The 20,106-nt window shown below is 43.3% G+C and overlaps 1 protein-coding gene across 1 annotated transcript; it reads right to left on the minus strand.

Annotated features, from left to right (window-relative positions):
* Positions 1 to 1,111: 1,111 nt before the first annotated feature.
* LPAR3 (lysophosphatidic acid receptor 3) lies at positions 1,112 to 17,816 on the minus strand. Its single transcript, XM_014883628.2, has 4 exons — positions 17,697 to 17,816; positions 11,507 to 12,027; positions 8,250 to 9,007; positions 1,112 to 1,750 (listed from the first exon to the last, which is right to left on the minus strand). Exons 3-4 carry the CDS (start codon positions 8,983 to 8,985, stop codon positions 1,401 to 1,403), a joined length of 1,086 nt encoding a protein of 361 aa, XP_014739114.1. The 5' UTR covers positions 8,986 to 9,007; positions 11,507 to 12,027; positions 17,697 to 17,816; the 3' UTR covers positions 1,112 to 1,400.
* Positions 17,817 to 20,106: the final 2,290 nt, after the last annotated feature.

Here is a 20,106-nt window from a genome sequence, read left to right on the forward strand (position 1 = left end):
TGTCACCTGCCTTAATACCAGGGATCAGACATTTTCTAGGAGACAACACAGGAAATTCCTCTTGAAGTTAAAATGGCAACAGGGAATTCCCTGCTGTTGAAACCAGACAGCGTGAACCAGTTTTTAGAGTACTGAGAAAGCTACAATCCAGTTTTTAATTTGAAAGTTTAAACAGAAGAAGTTTACCCTAGAGCTTTGTATCGCTGGACACTCTGTTAGAGCATAGTCCACAAGTCAGAACTCCAGCCCTTTGGGTTGTGGTTGCATCAGCACTAGATTTGATCAGTCATATTGCTGAAAGCCCTCCATGCTCACTGTTTCATGGTCTCTTGCTCCATGTACCTGTTCCAGTAAGATCTGTTTGCAAATCAGAGGTTCTATGTGGTCCAGACAAGGTCCAACAATCCATGCATACTGTACTATGGTAGAGGCTTAAATCAATTTCAGGCTTTTTTTTGCCTGTAAACTAATTTCTATTTTAAATAGCTTGATTGAACCTAGACATACGGGTATTTAAACTTCCCTTAAAAGTTCCCTTGTAAACCAGAGTTTGGGATTTCATTTCTCTCAGTGGCATGGCAGGTAAAGAGGAGTGAGCACGCCCATGTGATGTTATCTAGGGAAGCAAGAAATGAACATAATGATCGCAGCCTTGCTGCTTTTCTGTTAATCCACACGCAGTGCCTGCCTACACAACAGCAGCAGAGTGCACTGTCTTTGCCTGCAGCATTCACCCCACTACAGAAGAAATAATGGCTTTTGTGCTTTCTGTACCCTCAGATCCTGACAGTCCATGGTCCATACTTACACACACTGACGCCTGGTCTGGGTCTCCCATCACAGCCAGGTTTCTGGCATAGCTTTAGTAAACTATCAAACTACCTATTTTGAAAGCAAGATAAGGAGGAGGAAGAGAAGAGGTAAGCATGAACTATTCCATTAACTTCCTAAACCAAGAAAACAGGTCACAATTCTGTCCAACCAAACCTACAATCCTCCTCAAGATGCACAGAAACTATTCAAAGCATAAATACTCAATGAATGCCAAACCTGCACAGTCAAGCAGGTTTCTTCTCTCTGTAGGAGCTTAAGGAGGATCTCTCCACATTGCTTGCAGTTTGTTTCCATGCACAAGAAGTCTCTGAGAGGTATTTATTCCATTCACATGAAAAAACAATTTCATGTACTTGAAAGACAAAAAGGATGGCAGCACAGAAAGTTTTCTTCATTACAAAGTGTTTTTCCATCAGGCAATTATTTATAAGAACTTTTGTTAACACTGGAGTTGAGGCTCTGGAACAAAGTGGATATATTGTTTACTAGCTTTGCCAGTCAATCTCCTCTTACAAAACCTCTCCCTTCCCCCTCTCCTTTTCCAGCCAAGTCAGTCCTTGCATAGCTCAGGAGTTTCCTTTGTCACCAAGATCTCCTTTTCCACAGATTGTCCCTTGAATAATGCCATCTTCAATGTAGTGGCCCGAGATATCCGTGCTCCTGCAGAGAACTGTTGAGGGGATCCGAGACGAGCGTCTCTCCTGGCTCTTGTCGTCAGAGGAGCAGCAAATCATCCTTTTCATGGTAGCCCACATCTCATCATCTTTGTATGAATAAATAATTGGATTCATAACAGAGTTCAACAGGGCCAGGAGAAGAAACCACCTTTTAACGTTCTGAATCCCACAGTCAGTACAGTTCAGGCCATCAAGCAATAAGACAACCAGGCCAGGGGTCCAGCAGACAACAAAGGCACCTAGAAATATAGGAGACAATAAAAAGAAAACCAAACCTGACTTCAAACTTCTAGGGTTTTGGAGTATTTAATATCTTACAAGATTATTGAGTTTGTCAAAATTCTACACAAAAATGATGAAAGCAGGAGAGGACAAAATTCTAATGACAGTAGCAAGATTATATCTGCTACAGTTCCTCTGGCAAGTCCTGAGCAGGAGGCAGGGCAAGTCTCAGAAGACTGCAGGGAGCAAGAATCTGAGCTGCTGACAGCATCAACTCAAACAAACACACATGGGAAAAGGTCATCACAACAGTGATTTATGCATGCTGATAAATAAACAAGAGCTCTGGAGCATTTAAAAGCAGAGAACTGGCACTTGAACACACTTCCTCTGCTCATCTCTCTCATGTACTGGAGGAAAAGATATCCGGTGGCTCACTTCCACCACTGCCATAATATGACCTAAAGAGACAAGTCTCCTGCCACCCTACAGCTGACTCTGCAGTGCCAATTAATAAGATAGGTGCCACATAATTTAAACATGTCCTGGGTGAGAAACCCACAGCTAGTGTAGGATCCATGTCACTGCCTACAATAAACTGTGGAATCCCCGGTCAGAGCTGAGCTCACCTCCTTCCACTGCTCCCTCCCAGGCTCTGCATGCTGAGACACACTAATTCAGCTGCAGGAAAAAAAATTCAGTTACAGAGGAAAAGAGAGGAAGAAACAAATAGATGAGCTTGTAAAGGTGAAGTAAAGGATGTAGCAGTCAGGGCAAAGAAATGAAGCGGCGGGGGAAAAAAAAAACAAAACCAAAACAAAAATTATGAGGAAGTAAGTGCAGAGTGGTGGGGGAAGAGAAAACTCTGCAAGAGAGGCAAAAAAAAAATTAAAGGGAGAATCAGGGAGATCTTAGACAGACTGAACACAGCACAAAGAAAGCATTAAAACCACATCTTAAAAGGCAATTCAGTATTGAATTTCCACCTTCTGATGTTCCTGCACACCCACACCATGAGTGGGGGTGAGGAGGGGTAACATTGCTACCAAATGCAGCCTCAGCCACAAGTTGGAGAGGGGCCTTGGACTGCCCCATCTGCCCTTTGGTCTCCCTGCTGCTCTGCACCCCCTGATCCCTTGCCCAGAGCCCAGGGAAGGAGCAGCCATATGCATGATAATACTAACTTAGCACAAGCCACAATTGCTGTCTGACATACAGAAATAGAAAATTACAACTCTGCCCAGCAGTCACAGTTTGAACAATGTACCGAGGAAATTCCAATCACTTATCACAGCAGAGTTTCCTCATTTTGGAGCTTAGAAAAAAATAATCCAACAAATAATAGCATCTAGATGCCTAAAAGGTCTCTTGGAGATGTGGATATTTGTTCAACACTTTTGGTAGAACAAGCAAGTCCACCTCATCTTTTAAAAGCTGCTGATATTCCCAAATCCAAGCAGTGGAAGCCAGCAGTGGGAGGGAGCCTGGATCCCAGGGGCAGAGCCAGTGCTCAGCAGCACCCCAGGCACCCCCAGCCACCTGCACACACGGGCTGGTGTCAGCAGCACTGGCACTTGTGCCCATGGAGGACTGCAGTGGACACTGCCCACATGACAGGCAGGCCATAATGGTATGTTAACTGGATTTGTGTGATTTAGCAAGCGCTAGGATAGCTGAAAAATTTATCCAGAACAAGGTATTGTGGATCTTGCTGCAACCTTGTGCTCCTGGACTACAGACAAAATTCAACTGATTTACTCTGTCCTAGGCAATACTGAATAGAAAGGCAAGAGACCACTTTCTTCAGAAACTGAATTTTCTACTCTGCTGCACCAAGACTTTTGTGACGCTAAGTACTAATTTCATGGTGTTAGTTTTGAGATATTGGTTAACATCAGTAACGTTCCTCCATTGCCCATTGGCACTGGGAGCTGCATGCTGCTACCACAACACTTGTTTTCCCTGGTCAGTCTTTGTACTACACACTGGTTTGGTTCCTGCATGCTGAGCAAGCAGTTATGAGCAGGGCACCAGCTCGCCCTTATCTTCTACAATGGAGAAAACACTGCACAGATTTGCTGTCCTGGGCTCACCTGCAAACCCCATCAGTTTTAACAAGTGCTGTAACCCAACCACCCAGACAGTACTGTGCCTAGTGCAGTGTCTCAGCAAGTATTCAGACACAGAGCTTTCACTGCCTACCAAGATCAGTGCCAAAGCTGCCAATCCACCAGCTCCACGCAGAAACTGAGATGGTAACAAACCCTCCTTAGAACAGACACTGAAAGCGTTTGGACCTCTTGTACCATAAAGTGTGCAAGATGCAACCATGCTGTTATGGAAGTCGGCAGGAGAGGAAAGAGACCTGAAAGGGCACATTTAACAAAAGACACAGACCTCTCCTTCTAATAGAACACAAGATTTCAGGCAGGAGTAGTCCACCAACTTCTAGAATATCTGTCTATCTATACAAGCAAAATCCTATAAGGTCTCAGCTGCAAAAGTAAGGGAAGATAAAAGACACCTGCAGGTGTGTCTCCACACATTTCCCATGACCAAAAACAAGCATGGGCAATGCAGTGACTGTGTCCAAGTTACTGGATAATGCTTCCTTGGGGCTGCTCCTTTGACTCCATCAAAACCACATTTTTCTCTTAGCACCACAGAGATGAAAGTGAGGCATGTCTCAGACTCACAGCCTTGCTCAGATTTTGTTATTTTTACCACCCTTTCAGAGGGAACCATGGTTAAGCATAAAAATACATCTCAGTCTCAGCCCTTCGGCAATTTTCTTGTTTGCAGAATATTTATCCCATAGGAGCTCCCCGCCCTGACAAAGTGCTACACTCCAAAAATAATTTAACTTCTGGGACTCTTTAAATTTCACAAAAGTGACATGAAATACAGCCTGACTACCACACAGATTAGAACAACTTGGAGTCTTTCCACCAGATTATGGGAGATCAGGTGTCACAATGCCTCAAGGTTAGTTTAAGGATTTTCCATTAGATTTAACCATGGAATTTCTTGTAGATTACATCATCTCTGTTTAAAAATTAATTCCTGTGGATCTGGAAGCACTACTGATGCTTCAACAGCATCATTTTATAAACTCCTGCACATCAAGGCTGTCCCTAAGCATTCCAACACTGAGAGAAAAAAGAAGTGCAGTAGGTTCCAGCTGCCAATGCCACATGTGCGACCAAGTTAAAACAGTAAGTTACCAATTAAACTATAAATTCTCTGAAACTGAAAATCATCCCCTCCAAAGCTGCTATTTCAGCACGAATCTCACTGCCAGGTTCAGAGGAGCTACCATGTACACAACCTGAAAATCACATACCCACACACCTGCAGCCACTCTTCTTCAAAGCTACAGTCACAGCTGGGGCTATGCCACAAGGTCAGCCCAAGAGGATTTTAGCCCCATTTTCTTGGTTTCACATCTTCAGTTTCCACTAGATGACTCCCTGTGGTTTAGCATGCCAAAGGGAAAGCCTTACTCCTATGCCACGACGGACAATTTTAGGGGTTATGAAAGGGACTTGACTCCCAGCCACTGGAAGGGACTCTCCAAGCCTAAGTGATGGTGCAAAAAGCCACCTGAAGCTGTGGTCACCAGGAACCCATGAAATGACACTAAAATCTCAATTCCCCCAACTCTCATCTGTAGGGCCACAGGAGAAGAACACCCAGAGAGGACAGGGATGTTTTGGTGGAAGGGCAGCCAGCCACAGCCCAGCCTTCCCAAGGAGGGAGCAGGAGGAAGCTGGGAGGAGCAGCAGTGCCCAGCTACACACAGCCTCCTTCCTCACAGAGGAGGATTTTGCCCTGGATCTCCCATGAAACTAATAGAGCACATGAACAACAATGTTGGGGTTTATTATGTTTTATACAACACGGCATCTTGGAATGGGCTTTTAGTTAAGATTATATCAGGCATGTACTCCAAAGCATTTTCATACATTTTGGGAAAATACATTAAAAATAACTGCTTTGGGAAAAACCCACGTGCTGCATATAGCTCTAGGCTCTTGCATCAGTGGTTATAAGCAGAATTTTGGAAGAATCACATTGGTCACTTGGTGACTCCTGTGGGAATTGGAGAATTCAGAAAACAAGCTATTTGGTTTTTAATACATTTTGCACACAGTGCTTGAATGACTTGGCCAGGAGAACACATTTCAAACGGTTTTTAAAAGATAAGTTCTCATTCTTGGAAATAAATGGTTATAAAAAGCCCCTCAGAGTCAAAATTTGGAGAACTGATATGAAGGAACATGCCAAGATATATTTCCTCTGACCCAAGAGCTTGAAGTAGACTATATACCCAGAAACACCAGCACTAATTTAACTTCTTTGGAAGCAGGTTCTGTTTCGGTTTTGTTTCTGACTGGCAAAGTAAATATACAAAATTATGATCTCCAAAGTAACTCTCAGGCTAAGTTAAATTTGCTTGGCCCAGCACACAATAACATTAAATGTTCTACTGAATTATAGTTCAATTTCATGTCTGAAAAGCCATGTGCTGTGAGTAAGAGGAATCTAATGCTGAACTTCAAATCAACCCATAGCCCTAAAGCTCCACTCTCTAGCAAAAGAAATATCAAGTTTGAAATGAGATTGTAAGTGAGGTTTATTTCCACACAGCAGCACAGTCACAGAGAACACCGAGGGCTTTCCACAGGCTAAAGGACCATGAGGGTTGAGTGAATGGCAGCCACCATCCCTGTCCCTCCAACTCCCACACTGGCTGCAGGGTGCAGTCCTGTCTTCAAAAGAAATGCTGAGAACTGCTCTTTAAAAGTGCTCTGTTTTCTGTTTCTTTCCAATGCAGCAGTTACCTACAGTATACTCATCTCCATGCATCAGGAGTAGTATATTTGGAGCAATTCAGAGTTTTCCTGTAGGGATTTTCTCCTTCCAGGTAGATGGTTTAGATTTTACTGCACAAGAGCTTAAGTGGGGCAAAAGATCAAACCTTGCTCTTGCAAATCAAGGGCAGGGGGTCAGGAACAACCACCAAACTGAATCTCAAAAGAAGAACAGCTAAGGAACTATTTACAAAGAAAAGGCTGACAACAGCCAAGCCAACTCCAGAAGACATAGAAATATAAGTGAGAACTTTGTACGTGCTTGAACTACCAAGCCACTTTCTTTTACAAAGTCAGGCACTGTGAAGTTTAATGGATTTCAGCTTCTGAAGCTCTTTAAGACATGATTTGGTAGACAAAGGTGTTATGTAGCACAGCACTATTATTACAGAAAAAAAATAATAAAATCAGATACTAGACTGTGCAAACAGCATCCAAAAACTGCAAGGGGAAGAAAGTGTCCTCAACTTGAACTTCCTACCATGGCAAGCCCTACCTCCATGAAAAATTACACTTTTCTCCCAGAGCTCTGTGATACTACCATGCTGCAGTATCACACAACTGTGTCCCAGGTATACATGACCACCAGCTTTCCCCAAAGCTCCAGTTTTGCTGTATTGGCTCATCCAACCTCAGAACAGCTGTTAGAGTAGTAAAGCCATATTTGTGGGTTAGAGTCCACCACCACCTGAGCCCAGCTTCACAAGTGTATCAGTGTGTCCCCAGTTGCACCTGGAGCCCTGCTTACATATTTGGCTTCCAGGACACATCTTGTTCAGATTCAAGTAATTCTGGGGAAAATTGACTGCTACAGCTGGCATACGTTCCAAGGATCTGTCACCTGCTGTGTTCATCTCTAATTTAATGTGCACTACATCACAATTCCCTGATGAAGTGATCTGAGCTGCTCAAGGATCAACAGTGTCTTTAAGGTAGAAGCCGAGGCAAATCTCGTTTTATGATTTAGAGATCTAAGGCTAGACTGTACCATCATTATCTAAAAGTATTTTGCACCATGCAGTATCCACAGAATGAAGGTTAATCCTTCACATGAAAAGCAAACCTCTAGCAAAGACACAGACCCACCAGCCATTCTCTCCTTCCACTAAGGAAAGTGCATTTCCAGGGGGAAGAAGTTTCTACATCCAGGAACCAGACAAGAGGAAGATGTGAAAAGAAAATTATCAACATGCAGTATTAGTGCTCATGACCTTGTGTAAATATTAAAATCATTATTTTGAAAATGTTCTACTAGGTAATTATAAATCTTCACAAGCCTTTCTCCAAAGTGATTTCTCTTCCTGCAAAAAATAACAAAAAAAACCCCACAAAAAAACCCCCAAACTTTTACCTTCACAATTTGTGTTTTGTAGCAAGGCACCTACACTTTTCTTCTATGTGTTGACCAGTCCTCTATCTCATGTTTCTGCACAGTGCAATAGCTATCTCACTGTCTAAAGCACATAGAAGTCTAGATGCCTCCAGCATTTACAAGTCCAGTGAGGTTTTTTTGTGTTAGGAGGGCTGAGCAATTGTTGTGGAGTTTTTCGTTGGTTTGTTTCAAATAAAAGCTAAACCAAACCAACACAAACCAATCCACTGGCCCTGCTAGCCTTGCCCATCATGGTTTGTGGTCTCTTACCTAAGACAGTCATGACAGTCTTCATAAGCTTCACAGGGGTTCTCCTGCGGCTAATGGACCCGCTGGTGTGTGACGACAAGACGTTGGTTTTCCTCTGGACATACATGTAGATTCTTATGTAAACCACCACCATAATGAAGAACACAACCAGGTTTAAGACACTCCAGAACACCAGGTAACTTCTGCTGTAAATGGGTGCCAGGGATGAGCAGACAGTAATGTCACAGAGGCAGTTCCAGCCCAGGGTCGGAACAGCGCCCATGAAAATAGCGATGGCCCAAATGGAGATGATTAGGAAGGTGACTCTCTTCTTGGTGAGGTTGCTGTGGATCTTCATGCGCATGATGGACATGTGGCGCTCCACAGCGATGACCAGGAGGTTCACCAGGGATGCTGTCAGGCTGGTGTCCAGCAGACCCTGGCGCAGGAACCAGCGGTTGACCGTCAGCGTCTTGGACACCGGGCCAGTGTTGAACATCAAGAAGACGTAGGCGATGCCAGCAAAAAAGTCTGCAGCTGCTAAGTTGGCCAGAAGATAATAAAAGGGAAAGTGAAACCTCCTGTTCTTCACCACAGCTGCTATGACCAATGAATTTGAAATAAAAATGAAGAGGCAGAAAAATGTGCCAAAGCATAGAACACCGATGAGCTGTGGTCCTGTCCACTCATCCGCTGTGTCCGCCTTGGTCCTGTTGTAGAAAAAGTCCATGCGCTTGTCGTAGTAGCATTCATTCATCCTGGATTAAAGCCCCTGCATCCTAGGAAGGGTGGAAGGGAAAAAGAAAGAAGATTCAATCTGCTAATAGTCCCTGCTTCAATCACCATACCTTCCTTTTTGGGGGAGTGACAGGGACACAAGAGGGTGTATACATGGAGGCCTTAAGTAAAAATTCAAACCATACAGGGTTGATGCAGAAGACATTCTGGAGGACTACAGTGAATGATGCTTGGATGAATCAGGAATTTTAAAATATTTTCCTACTTAAAAAATTCCAGCACAGTTTTTTTGCACAAGCAGTCATACTATACAGGCAACAAAGTGGAAGTTAAGCAAATTACTTTCTGAAGGTCATGGAGAAAATCTGAGCAACAGCCAAGCCATTCTTGCTTTGAAATCCCATGTTTGAGCCACAGCCCCATCATTATTTCCATTTCTCAGTGTAGCCAGTTGGGATAGGGAAGCATAAATCATAACTCTTCTGTTTTACTGACTAAGCAATAAAAGGCTCATTACAGAAAAATATTTTTTGGTTTTTCAATTATACATTAATAAATGTAAAAAATGTGTATACAAGTGTATAAGATACTACAGGCCTATATATTCTGAGCACGTATCTGTTACTTACTACTAGAAGACTTAAGTCAATGTACTGAAAAGGGAAAAATATTTTCTAGATATTTGACTATTCTAAAGCCAGGAGTTATTTTAGTGGGCTGTCAACCCAGTGGCTTGTGAGCACCACACAGCCCAGTTATCTTTAAAACCAAAATCCAGTTCCCTACTCAACCACAGGCTAAAGCAAGCCTCAGGAACAGCAGTTTATTTCTGGGGTTTATTTCTCATCCCCACTCAGCACTATTTTGGACACAGGGCTATTAAACGTGATGATGGAGAGAGAGTTCAAGCTCCAGATTACATCACACTTCTGCTACTCTGGAGAGGTCAATGTCAGCTGCCTTGGCAATTTTACTGCCTTTTTTATGAACCAAACTGAACCTGGACCAATTCACACAGGAGATCTGACAGCAGTATCTCATGGCTGCTGGACTCCATGCAGGGTCTGAGAACACAGAAGGGAGAGTTTGTGTCTGATCATCACTGGCTCTCACATTCACTGTCAGCAGCCAAAGAAGGGTTTAAATAAGTTAGTAATAGATATTGTATCATTTTAGCAAAACCCAGGAACGTAGCCACGGCACAAGATCCTAATCAGGTTAGATATTCTACGGAGTGGCAACCAACAAAAAACCTAGACGTGGTTACAGGCAGAAATATTTTAAAAAGCATAGGCTTTCCACCTCTGCACCTAAAATTGTTGACAGATAAACATCAAGTTCACGTCTATTATTACCCTGTGGCTATTTTACAGTTAAATCTCATCTCCCCAGGGACTGGGAAGCAAATGAAACAATCCTCAGCAGGCTGGTTAATGCACCACTGTTATATTACAGGTTCTTTTTTCCAAGCTTTAAAATAAAAAGGTCAATTTTTTGTAATTTATGTTTTGCTACCGGTGTTACTTCACACAATATTTACAGTAATTTTAAATCAAATTAGACTATTCCATTACTAATATTTTCAGGAAATTTATCTTTTTTAGTATTCCATTTTTCTGAACTACTACCTTAGCCATTTTTTCTTGATTTTTCTGAATTCCCGCCGAGTAGTCAACATGAAAGCAGGCCACTTGACATTGTTGTCCATTTTATTATCCTCAAGAACCTGGCCAGCCACTTTTTTTACAAAAAACTATATTACTTAAAGCATCAAATTTAAGCATATAGTCAGAACTAAGAACAGCTACTTAAGGACAAGAAGTGGAAGGAATCAAGTAAATCATCCCTTGTGCTGAAATATTACAGAGCATCCCTCCATCTAAAAATAAAAAAGCCTCAGCAATGCAGATGCACTGCAATGAGTCAACTGGAATTCAACGCCCACTGCTCCCTGTTCACGGCAAGGAGGGGGAGCTGGGCAGTCAGTACATTCCCCATTCTCACCTAGGAAGTACTTGAAAATCAAATTCAGTCTCTAAGTGACCAGAGGTCCCTGAGGAGCTGCAGACAACAGCTCCTGGAGTAGCTGAGTGCTGGGAGCCCTGCCAGCAGAGAAACCTCTGCTCTGACACATCAAGGCATGAAAGGACTTACTGAGCTTGACATTAAGCTTTTACAGAACAGCCCAAATGCCTGCAAATAGAAGCAGCATTTTGGGCAAGAATGGCAGGGTAAAAAAAAAACAAAACAAAAACTGTGAAAATTACAGGGAAGGTTTTCTGAACATGTTGTATCTTACTGTGTAATCATCTCAACAGATGAATCGCTTGCTTGCAGTGACAGGACAGTAAAGAAATCTGCAGATGCTTTTTGCATCTCAGCTGTTTAAAAGCTTAAAAATCCAAAATATCAGCTATGAATTTAATCTGAATACTTCAGCTTAATGAGGTCCCAACCTTATCTGAAGTAGTAACCAAAAAAAAAAAGATATCCACACATCCATAATTCTCCACTGGAATAATTACACTACAAACACTTACTGTCACACAGCAGAGCTCAAATGACAAATGAATTTGAAAGAGATGTCTTGAGGCGTTGAGGCAAGATGAGAAGAAGTAGAAAAGCATCCAGCTGAGGTGTCAGAGTCACAGGGCAGACTCTGGAGACTTCCAAATGGAAGCTGCACCAAAGCAGAAGCTGAACTGGAGCTGGTTTACATCCCAGTCCTTCCAAGTGGAGATGCAGCACTTGCAGCACTTATCTGCAGGAGCCTGTGTACAGAAAGCACTCACAGCACCAGGGGCCTTGCAGACAGTGACTTTCTTCACACCTTTATCTGAAGCCTCCCGGCAGAATTAGCCTGGTCTAGGCTGTACAGCTGTGACAGAGCTAGGCAGCTGAACCCTCAGTGGTCCTGCCCCGGTCCACAGCAGGCACCAGATGTGGGATAGGATAGCCCATAGTTTCTGGCATGTCACATGTCCCGGCAGGATTTCCTTCTCCAGGTCTTCTCTTCTGCAGCCAAATCAGAGGTGCTTCTCTTAATCAGGGCAGCTGTCAACTTAGGAAGAAAAAAATAACCCTTAAATATAACCCTTTATTAAAAATAATCCTTAAATGTTACATATTTCAGGTCTGTTTATTAAGTACAAAAGAATTTGATAATTCAAGCAAAGTATTGTTCAAAGTTAATAGAAAAACAGCTAAGCTTGTTAGTGCAAACTTAAAAAGGCAAGAGAGTCGCCCAGAGTCTGCAGCAGAAAACTCTCGTGTGCACTCACTTTAAGAAAAATTGCCTTGTTTTGCTTTGAAATTGCCTCTCCCAGGTCCTATAGCTCTTGAGGTTTTTTATGAGAAAGGACAGCAAACAATCTCTGTTCACCTGTTCTACACCACTTGGTGTTTGCTATCCCACCACACAGATGTCCAGCAGTTATCACTCACTGCATATTCTGCAGATGAGTTGAGCTAACAGCTTCTCTTTTACTTGCAGGCAAATACAGCAAAACTCATCAAGTGCCAAAAGCATACCCTTGTCTAAAACGTTCTTTTCCTCATTTCAATTTGTTTAATTACCTCATTTCAACCAATAGTGGCCACAAAGATTACAAACTGATGGACTAAGAACTGCATTTTCCTCTACCACTCTTGAGTAAACATTCAAGCTTGTTCTCTGTTCCAAAAAAATCTCAGGGATTTGGGATTTTAGTTAAGCTGTTTTCAAATGCAAAAGCACACTTTAAGAATTCTTCCTAATACGCAATATCTTGAACTTTGTCTTAATGACAGTTTGTATATTTTGATTGCTTATAAATTCTTCTATATGACAGTATAACTCCTACCAAGTCAGAATATATTCTTCACTGTTCTTTAAATAAAAGTCAAGAATTTGCATGAGTATGCAGGAATATATTACTCTAGCTACCTGAATAAAGAGTTAGTGAAATAAAATATCACCTAGATAATTTTTGTGACAAAAGGTTTGGCCAGTTGCAAGCTGGCATGCTTTAGTAGTTGTTATTCAATTGGCATCCTGTTTTCTTCAATAAATCCACTAAAAATCTGTCTATTTATAATGAAATTTAATATCAGTTATTTAAGTCAAGGATTTTGCTGATTGTAACTGTGATTAAAATTAGCTTTAAGTTATTTTGATTAAAAATTTAATCTTGCCTGTAAATCATCTCTAAGTTGAGTTACTCATTATTAATGCAAACATTTCTGAAGGAAAACACAAATAGTATTTTGATGATAAAGTCATTACAAAATTTATCCTGCAAGCCATAATGTGATTAGTGGCACACCCCCATGGTTTTCTGCCTCGTCCCTGCCCATTAAAAACCAAAATGTTTCAACACATTGGCTACAACTTTATTGAAGGGCTGGCGTCAGTTTGGGGGACTCTGATGGTTTCTGCCCTGTATAAAAGCAAGAGGGAGGGAGCAGACAGGCCTGTGAGAGGATTCAAGCCAACTTTAGAGATGGACTGAAAGGTCCTGAGAACAAAACTGAGCCTACAAGGAGGATGATAGTGGTGAAGCCCTTGAGCAGGGCAGAAAATCATCTTAGGGGAGAGGGAGGGTTGTGTGCCCAGGCAGAACACCAGCCTAGTTTACTGCTGGTTTTCCTGAGCTGGCACAGGAATTTCTGTGCAGAATTTCAGGGTAGTTCAACACCCAAAATGACAGAGTCTGGAACAGGAGAGGTCACAAAGCCAGTACAGTCCGGGCAGGTCTGTGAGACTGTGCAGAGGAGCAAGCTGTGCCCAGGCTCAGCCTGCACAGCAGGCAGGCTGCCAGCTCTGCCTGAGCCTCCTGGCTCCCCTTCTGCACCAGAAAAGAACAGGTATTAAATACAGATCTCTAAGAGATTTTGAAACTTAGTACAAAAGTTGCTCTGCAGAAAGCTGAGTTTATCACGCTAACTGATCACAGGCACAGGTGGCAGAACAAGGAAGAGAGTCACTTGAAATATTCTCTTCACATTCAGACTGTCACTGCAGAGAAATATCAGCAGCAATTGCCTACTTGCACATATTCCTTCAGCTTTTTAAATTTACCCTACAAGCAGCAGACGGCTCTTGATAGAGCACCACAAAAGGAGAGTCTGGAGGCTTGCAGCCTGCGCAGCTCCCCTGTGCCACAGGCAGACAGACACCCTCTGTCCTGTCCTCTTCTTCTGCATGAACCACTACTGCTGCTTTTGGTCTTCCCATTACTGAAAAGCTCTCTCTCACCTTATTCCCCAGAGGAAGGCACAGGCAGAAGGAAGCCAAAGCTATACACACCAGCAGTACCAGCTCAGAATGGGAATTGGTTCCTTGCTCCCCTCCATATCCTGCTACGTGTATGGCCACAGAGGAAAACACAAATGATTGCACAGTTACCCAAGAAACCCATCCAGGTTACCTCAGCTGAGAAAGAAATACCAGTGCAGAAAAGAGTGTGTGATATAGCAGAAGCCAAAAATGTTAATAGTTTTGTGAGATAAGTGCTCTGGCTCACTTTTAATTGTCTTTAATAGTTTATTGATATTATAACCAAAATCAATTTAGAGAAACAAATGAAAGGAAGCACATAGAGAACACAAAATTATGGATACAAATATATCTAAGCTAAAACTTTTTTAAAATCTGATACTACTAGAGGATATAATCAAAGCCAACATTCATTTAACAGGTTTTACAGAGACAAATTATCTCAGAAATGCAACTGTTTTACATTTTGTTTATTACAGAAATTGTGCAGGCACTGCCTGTACTTGAAACAGCATGGTACTAGTACACTTCAAGGACCTGAGAATGTAATTTTTCCTAAACATTTTTTAAACGCAGCTTTACAAATTGAAAAAAAAAATAAGTTATTACTAAAAACAATGAGGCCAAATGAACAAGTTTTTCAACCAGAGAACTTGCTTATTAGAAAGGGAATCTACTTGTGGTTCTCTTTGGTTCTATTTCTTTTCTTTAACTGAAACATCTCCAAGTTCAGATAACTGGCTGAACTCAAATCATTCACTCCCAAGCAGCATAATTCCATTACCTAGGTCTTCAATACCTTTTAGACTAAGGAGAGCAAAGTGCAATATCCATTTTCTCTCCAAGCCTGCTTCACCTACATAAGGTTAACTTATGGAAAGTACAGCAGCACTCATACTTCCATCATGGTTCTGGATATTTCCAGCAATAGTCCCTTTCTGTGGTGTCATCTCTTGTATTGGGAAGGGAATGAGGCAAAAGGAATGAAGATGATTCTTTGACAACTCTTAAGTATGGTGGAAACATTTAAGGTTTTTATTTATCATACATCCTGCATAAAAGACTAATGTTATATGGTACAGAGAGCCTCAAGAAAAGTATTGAGCCTACCGAAAATATAGAACCTCAATACTAAATATTTAAAGTTGCAGAGAAAGGAAAGAATACCACCAACCACGAACCACAGTGCTCTGTGCACAGTCTGGCAAGAGGCATAAAAATCACTGTCAGGGCACAAAAGTGTCACCCTGTGCCTTTAAGTGACAGTGCTGTTCCTCTGCAAACTGATACCAACAGTTGAACTGTGAAACAGAGATTTAGAGGCACCTCCACCAAGGTATTATAAAGCTCAGGCTCAGGCTCCAGCTCCTGAAATCACTTTAGAACAAAGCTGCACTACTGCACGATATTGCTTCTGAAAGCTCTGATACATTGCAGAAATTTGTTAGGGACAGATAGCAAGTAACTCACTAGTTACCACAAGTTTAGACTTCAGACTTTGGTAATTTAAGACTTTCTGAAATTATGGTTTACTAGATCTATATATGGAGTTCAAAGTAAAAACTTTGCTGCAAAGCCTTCATTTAGTCTCCTTTAAGTGTGGTTCTGGAAGGAGCTGGCAGGTCATCCTATAATGCGGAAACAGACACAGCTTTTAAAGTATTTAAAAGTCATTCAAACAGCCTATACATTGTGAAACATGCCTAGAAGAAAATACCTGTTCTGCTTCTAAAGTAAGTTTCCTGTTTCTGCAGAACTTTCAGGTCCTCTCACTTCTCACTATCAGCTCCATTTTACCATTCAATAAATCAGCTTTCTTTCACAAAACCTACAGAATGTGGATATAGACTTCAGATATTCAGATACTTCATCACATTCCCAAACAAGTCAACTTTTACTGCTTATTTTCAGAACATACTGATGAGGACTTAAATCACACCACTGCTGATTAAAACAAGTCACTTGACTGCATCTGATCTGTTAAGAGATTTGGAGCCTGGGTTTGCAAGCAAATGTGTCAGTGGAACTGCTAGAAAGAGCACACTCCAAGGCATATTTGCTCAAGACAAAGAAGCTGGCCTAATGGAATAAGAGCAGAATTTAGGTATGTCAGTCTTTAAGACTAATACTCAAGATAAATATATGTCTACAGTGTCAAATCATGTACTTCAGAGATTTTATTTCATTATCTGATAGCATAAAGCCTATGCTGGAAGACATTCCTAAATGGTTAATGGTCAGTGTAGCACAGGAGGATGACACAGCCAGTCTAACATGTCTGAAACTTTCACTTAGCATTCTGAAAAAAAGCTAAATACATCTCTCAGCTTTACCATGGTGGTAAGAACTGCTACTTCTTTACTGGTTATACAGATTTGGTTTGTGGGGTTGTTTGATTTGTTTGTTTGCTTTTAGTTAATTTTTCAGTACAGAGATAAGCTCAGTGAAACAGATTTTTCACCATATAACTGGATTTGAGTCGTGCTTTCTACTGCACCTTTTAGAAGACCATAAGAACATGCAAGAAACCACACACTCAGCACAGTTTAAAATAATAAAGCTACAGCAATGAAATTTACCAGTCTGCACCAAGAAATGTCTTTTTCTACACTCATAAACACAGATAGGAGAGCAGAACTAAGTACATGGTCTCTGTAAACACAAGGGTACAAAACTGCTTCCTCTCCCCCCCGCCCCGACTTTGTTTCCTTAAGGGAAAGAACTTATCATGCAAAATAATGGCAGCGTATTTTTTCGGAGTATTGCACAGATTAAGATAACACCGGATTAAAATAACCACTTTACAGAAATCCCTTTGCCGGAGACCGCAGTCCCTCCCACCTGCCTGCACCTCAGCCGGGCATGGCCCCGCACATCCAGGGTGTGCAGACGGAGTCTCAAACGCAGGGAAACTCACGTGTGTGTTTTTGTACGTGCGTGTCCGTGTCTGCACACACCGCGACGTCTCTGCGGGACAGAGCGGCAGCAGCGACTCTGCCCGCCGGGCTTGGGCTGCGCTCCGGGCGCTGCCCGGCTCCGCTCGCCCCGGCTGTGCCCCGGCTGTGCCCTCGGCTCCGCTCGCCCCGGCTGTGCCCCGGCTGTGCCCCCCGCTCCGCTCGCCCCGGCTGTGCCCCTCGCTCCGCTCGCCCCGGCTGTGCCCCCCGCTCCGCTCGCCCCGGCTGTGCCCCGGCTGTGCCCTCGGCTCCGCTCGCCCCGGCTGTGCCCCGGCTGCGCCCCCCGCTCCGCTCGCCCCGGCTGTGCCCCGGCTGCGCCCCCCGCTCCGCTCGCCCCGGCTGTGCCCCGGCTGTGCCCTCGGCTCCGCTCGCCCCGGCTGTGCCCCCCGCTCCGCTCACCCCGGCTGTGCCCAGGTAGCGCCCGGGGCTCCGGCACCACCGCGAAGAGTTCTACAGAACTGCAAAAGCAGTGCCAGCCCGACTCCTGGGGGAAAGGCGCACTCCCCTCCCGGAACTCACCCAGCCCGCAGCAACAGAGCTCCCACCGCTGCCCCCTTCAGCGAGCCGCCGCCCCGGCAGGGGCTCAGCCTGCCCGCCCCGGCCCCACTCACCGCAGCCCCGGAGCGGAGCAGCAGCGCCAGCGCTGCCGCCAGAGCGGGCCCGCCCGCCCCGTCCCGTCCCGCTCCGCTCCGCGCCCCGTCCCGCCCCGCCCGCCTTAACCCGTCCGGCCCCGCCCGACCCGCACCTGCCCCAGCGAACGGCAGAGCTCGCCCAGGCCTTTGTTTCCTCCCCGGGGCCGGGGCTTGGCTCTCCCCTCGCACGGGCGGCTGTGGAGAACGCTGGTGAGACCCTCGAGCGACAGGGAGCTGCACCACCTAAAGGGCTGTGCTGCCCGGAAAGCCCATCGGCAGGTACATCGTCACTCACGCATTGGGAAACAAATGCAAAACCCAGATAAAATTGCAATAACTTCTGCGAATAGATCCGGACTGCACGGACAGGTAGAGCACCACACGTTATTGTTCTCTGAAACACGGTGTAAAAAGCAAACAAGAACCACTTCACACCCAAGAGCGTGATACAGAAACTTGGAGGCTCATGCCACCTCCAAGGGGCAGGACTGAGCACACACAGCTTTGCAACGAAAGATAAGTCAAACTCAAAAGTAGAAGGTAGTACAAAATCTAATTTATCTGAAGCATGTGATCAAATGGCTCTGACCCATTGCCAATTATCATTTACTGCGGCCAGGCATATGTCCTCATAGTGCAGACCTAGGCACAGGTCTGCTCAGAGCTGGAGAACTGACAAAAGAAAAAACTCAGCAGAAGATGTCTGCCCCACTTCTCAGAAATTCTGGTAAAAATTACAGCATGAAACTTAGGGTCTTAAAGCCTAAGTACAGCCTTGTACGTGAGCATTACATATGAAATGCCAAAAAGACTCCATTCCAAATTTTTTTTCTGTTTTAACCTCCCCCCCAAGAAAAACCAAACCAAACAAACAAAAAAAAACCCAAAAAACAAACAAACAAAAAAAAAACAAAAAAACCAAACAAACAAAAAAAAAACAAACAAAAAACAAAAAAAAAAAAAAAAACCACAAACCAACCAAAAAAAGTTCCTCAGAATAAGAGCCCAAAATCTTATTGACTCTCACTTAAATGCTCACCTTGAAGATGACTCAGGAAATTTTCTTCTCTTCATTCCTATCCATGTCTTTCTAATACAAGCTTCTCACTGTCTCATCTATTTCTATGCTCCTTTTGTTAAGTCCTATAAGCAATTAGCAAAAGTTACTTATTCCCAGAGAACAAGACTATGAAAGGCAACAGCCTTTTTTCAGAGCACTTTGCAAAAGTTTATGTTCCAGTTCTGCTTCCATTATTGTGCATCACCTCCTTAGCAGCTGGGGTGGGACCACCTATCAGCCAGCAACTGTGTTCAAATCTGTATTAATGTGCAGAATTCAGAGTCAACATATGCCAGATTTCCTGTTAAGTTTCACCTCTGTGGAATAGAGAGGCAGTAATAGCCTCCAGCAAGTGTCTCTTATCTTTTTTTCCAAGAGGAAAAAAAAACAGAACACCAGATGGTGAAGATAAAAATTGGTTTTTACCACACATTAGTGGCCTGCTCTAATATGGTAAGGCTGAAGCAGCAGTCTAGCTAGCAAGTATTTTATATTATTTAAATCATAAAAAAAAAAAATCAATACTGGACAAGAAAGCTTTATGATTCCATTACAGATATAAAGTCTTAAAATCATTTAAGAAATATTAAGTATTCTCTGCATTCGTTTTCTTGATAATGCATTCCCTCATTCCCTGATGGATTCTCTCACAAACAAGTATTTATCTGAGCAATGGTTTTGGCAGGTCACATTAAGAAAGAGTCGGAGCTCGAGTGAGGAGCCAGGGCTTCTGCACCGTGGCTGTGCCAGGGGCGTGGGAGGCACCGCACCTGCTCCACCACACTTCTGGATGTGATGAACCTGTTACATTGTTCTTACATTTCATGACCAATTATCCACACACATGCTTTAGTATCTGCTTTTGCTAGGTTCCAGTCTCTAACCCAAAGATTACTGTAAGAACTGGCACAGGGCAGAGCAGTAAGGAAAGCACAGTTCATTTTCAGACATGATGGAACTGTTGGATTTAGAAAGAGGTTCCAGAAAGCTAACCAGTAAAACAGGAGCAAATTCAGAAAACAACAGCATCTTGTACACAACCGAGTAGATTGCACATTTTAAGGGACAAGGGGACCTTGGGAATCAAGGTAATGTTGATCCTTCTCCAGTCTGCAGAAGAGTTTTTGGGTTATCCAGGGCCCCAGAGCATACACCAGAAGACTACCATTGCCCCAAACAAGTTCTGCAGATAAACACCAGGAGAAAAGTTGACTCTTCTATCAACAGTGGAAGACAG

This window comes from Sturnus vulgaris, chromosome 9, assembly GCF_052056855.1.
Source record: "Sturnus vulgaris isolate bStuVul1 chromosome 9, bStuVul1.hap1, whole genome shotgun sequence".
NCBI classification, from domain to species: domain Eukaryota; kingdom Metazoa; phylum Chordata; class Aves; order Passeriformes; family Sturnidae; genus Sturnus; species Sturnus vulgaris.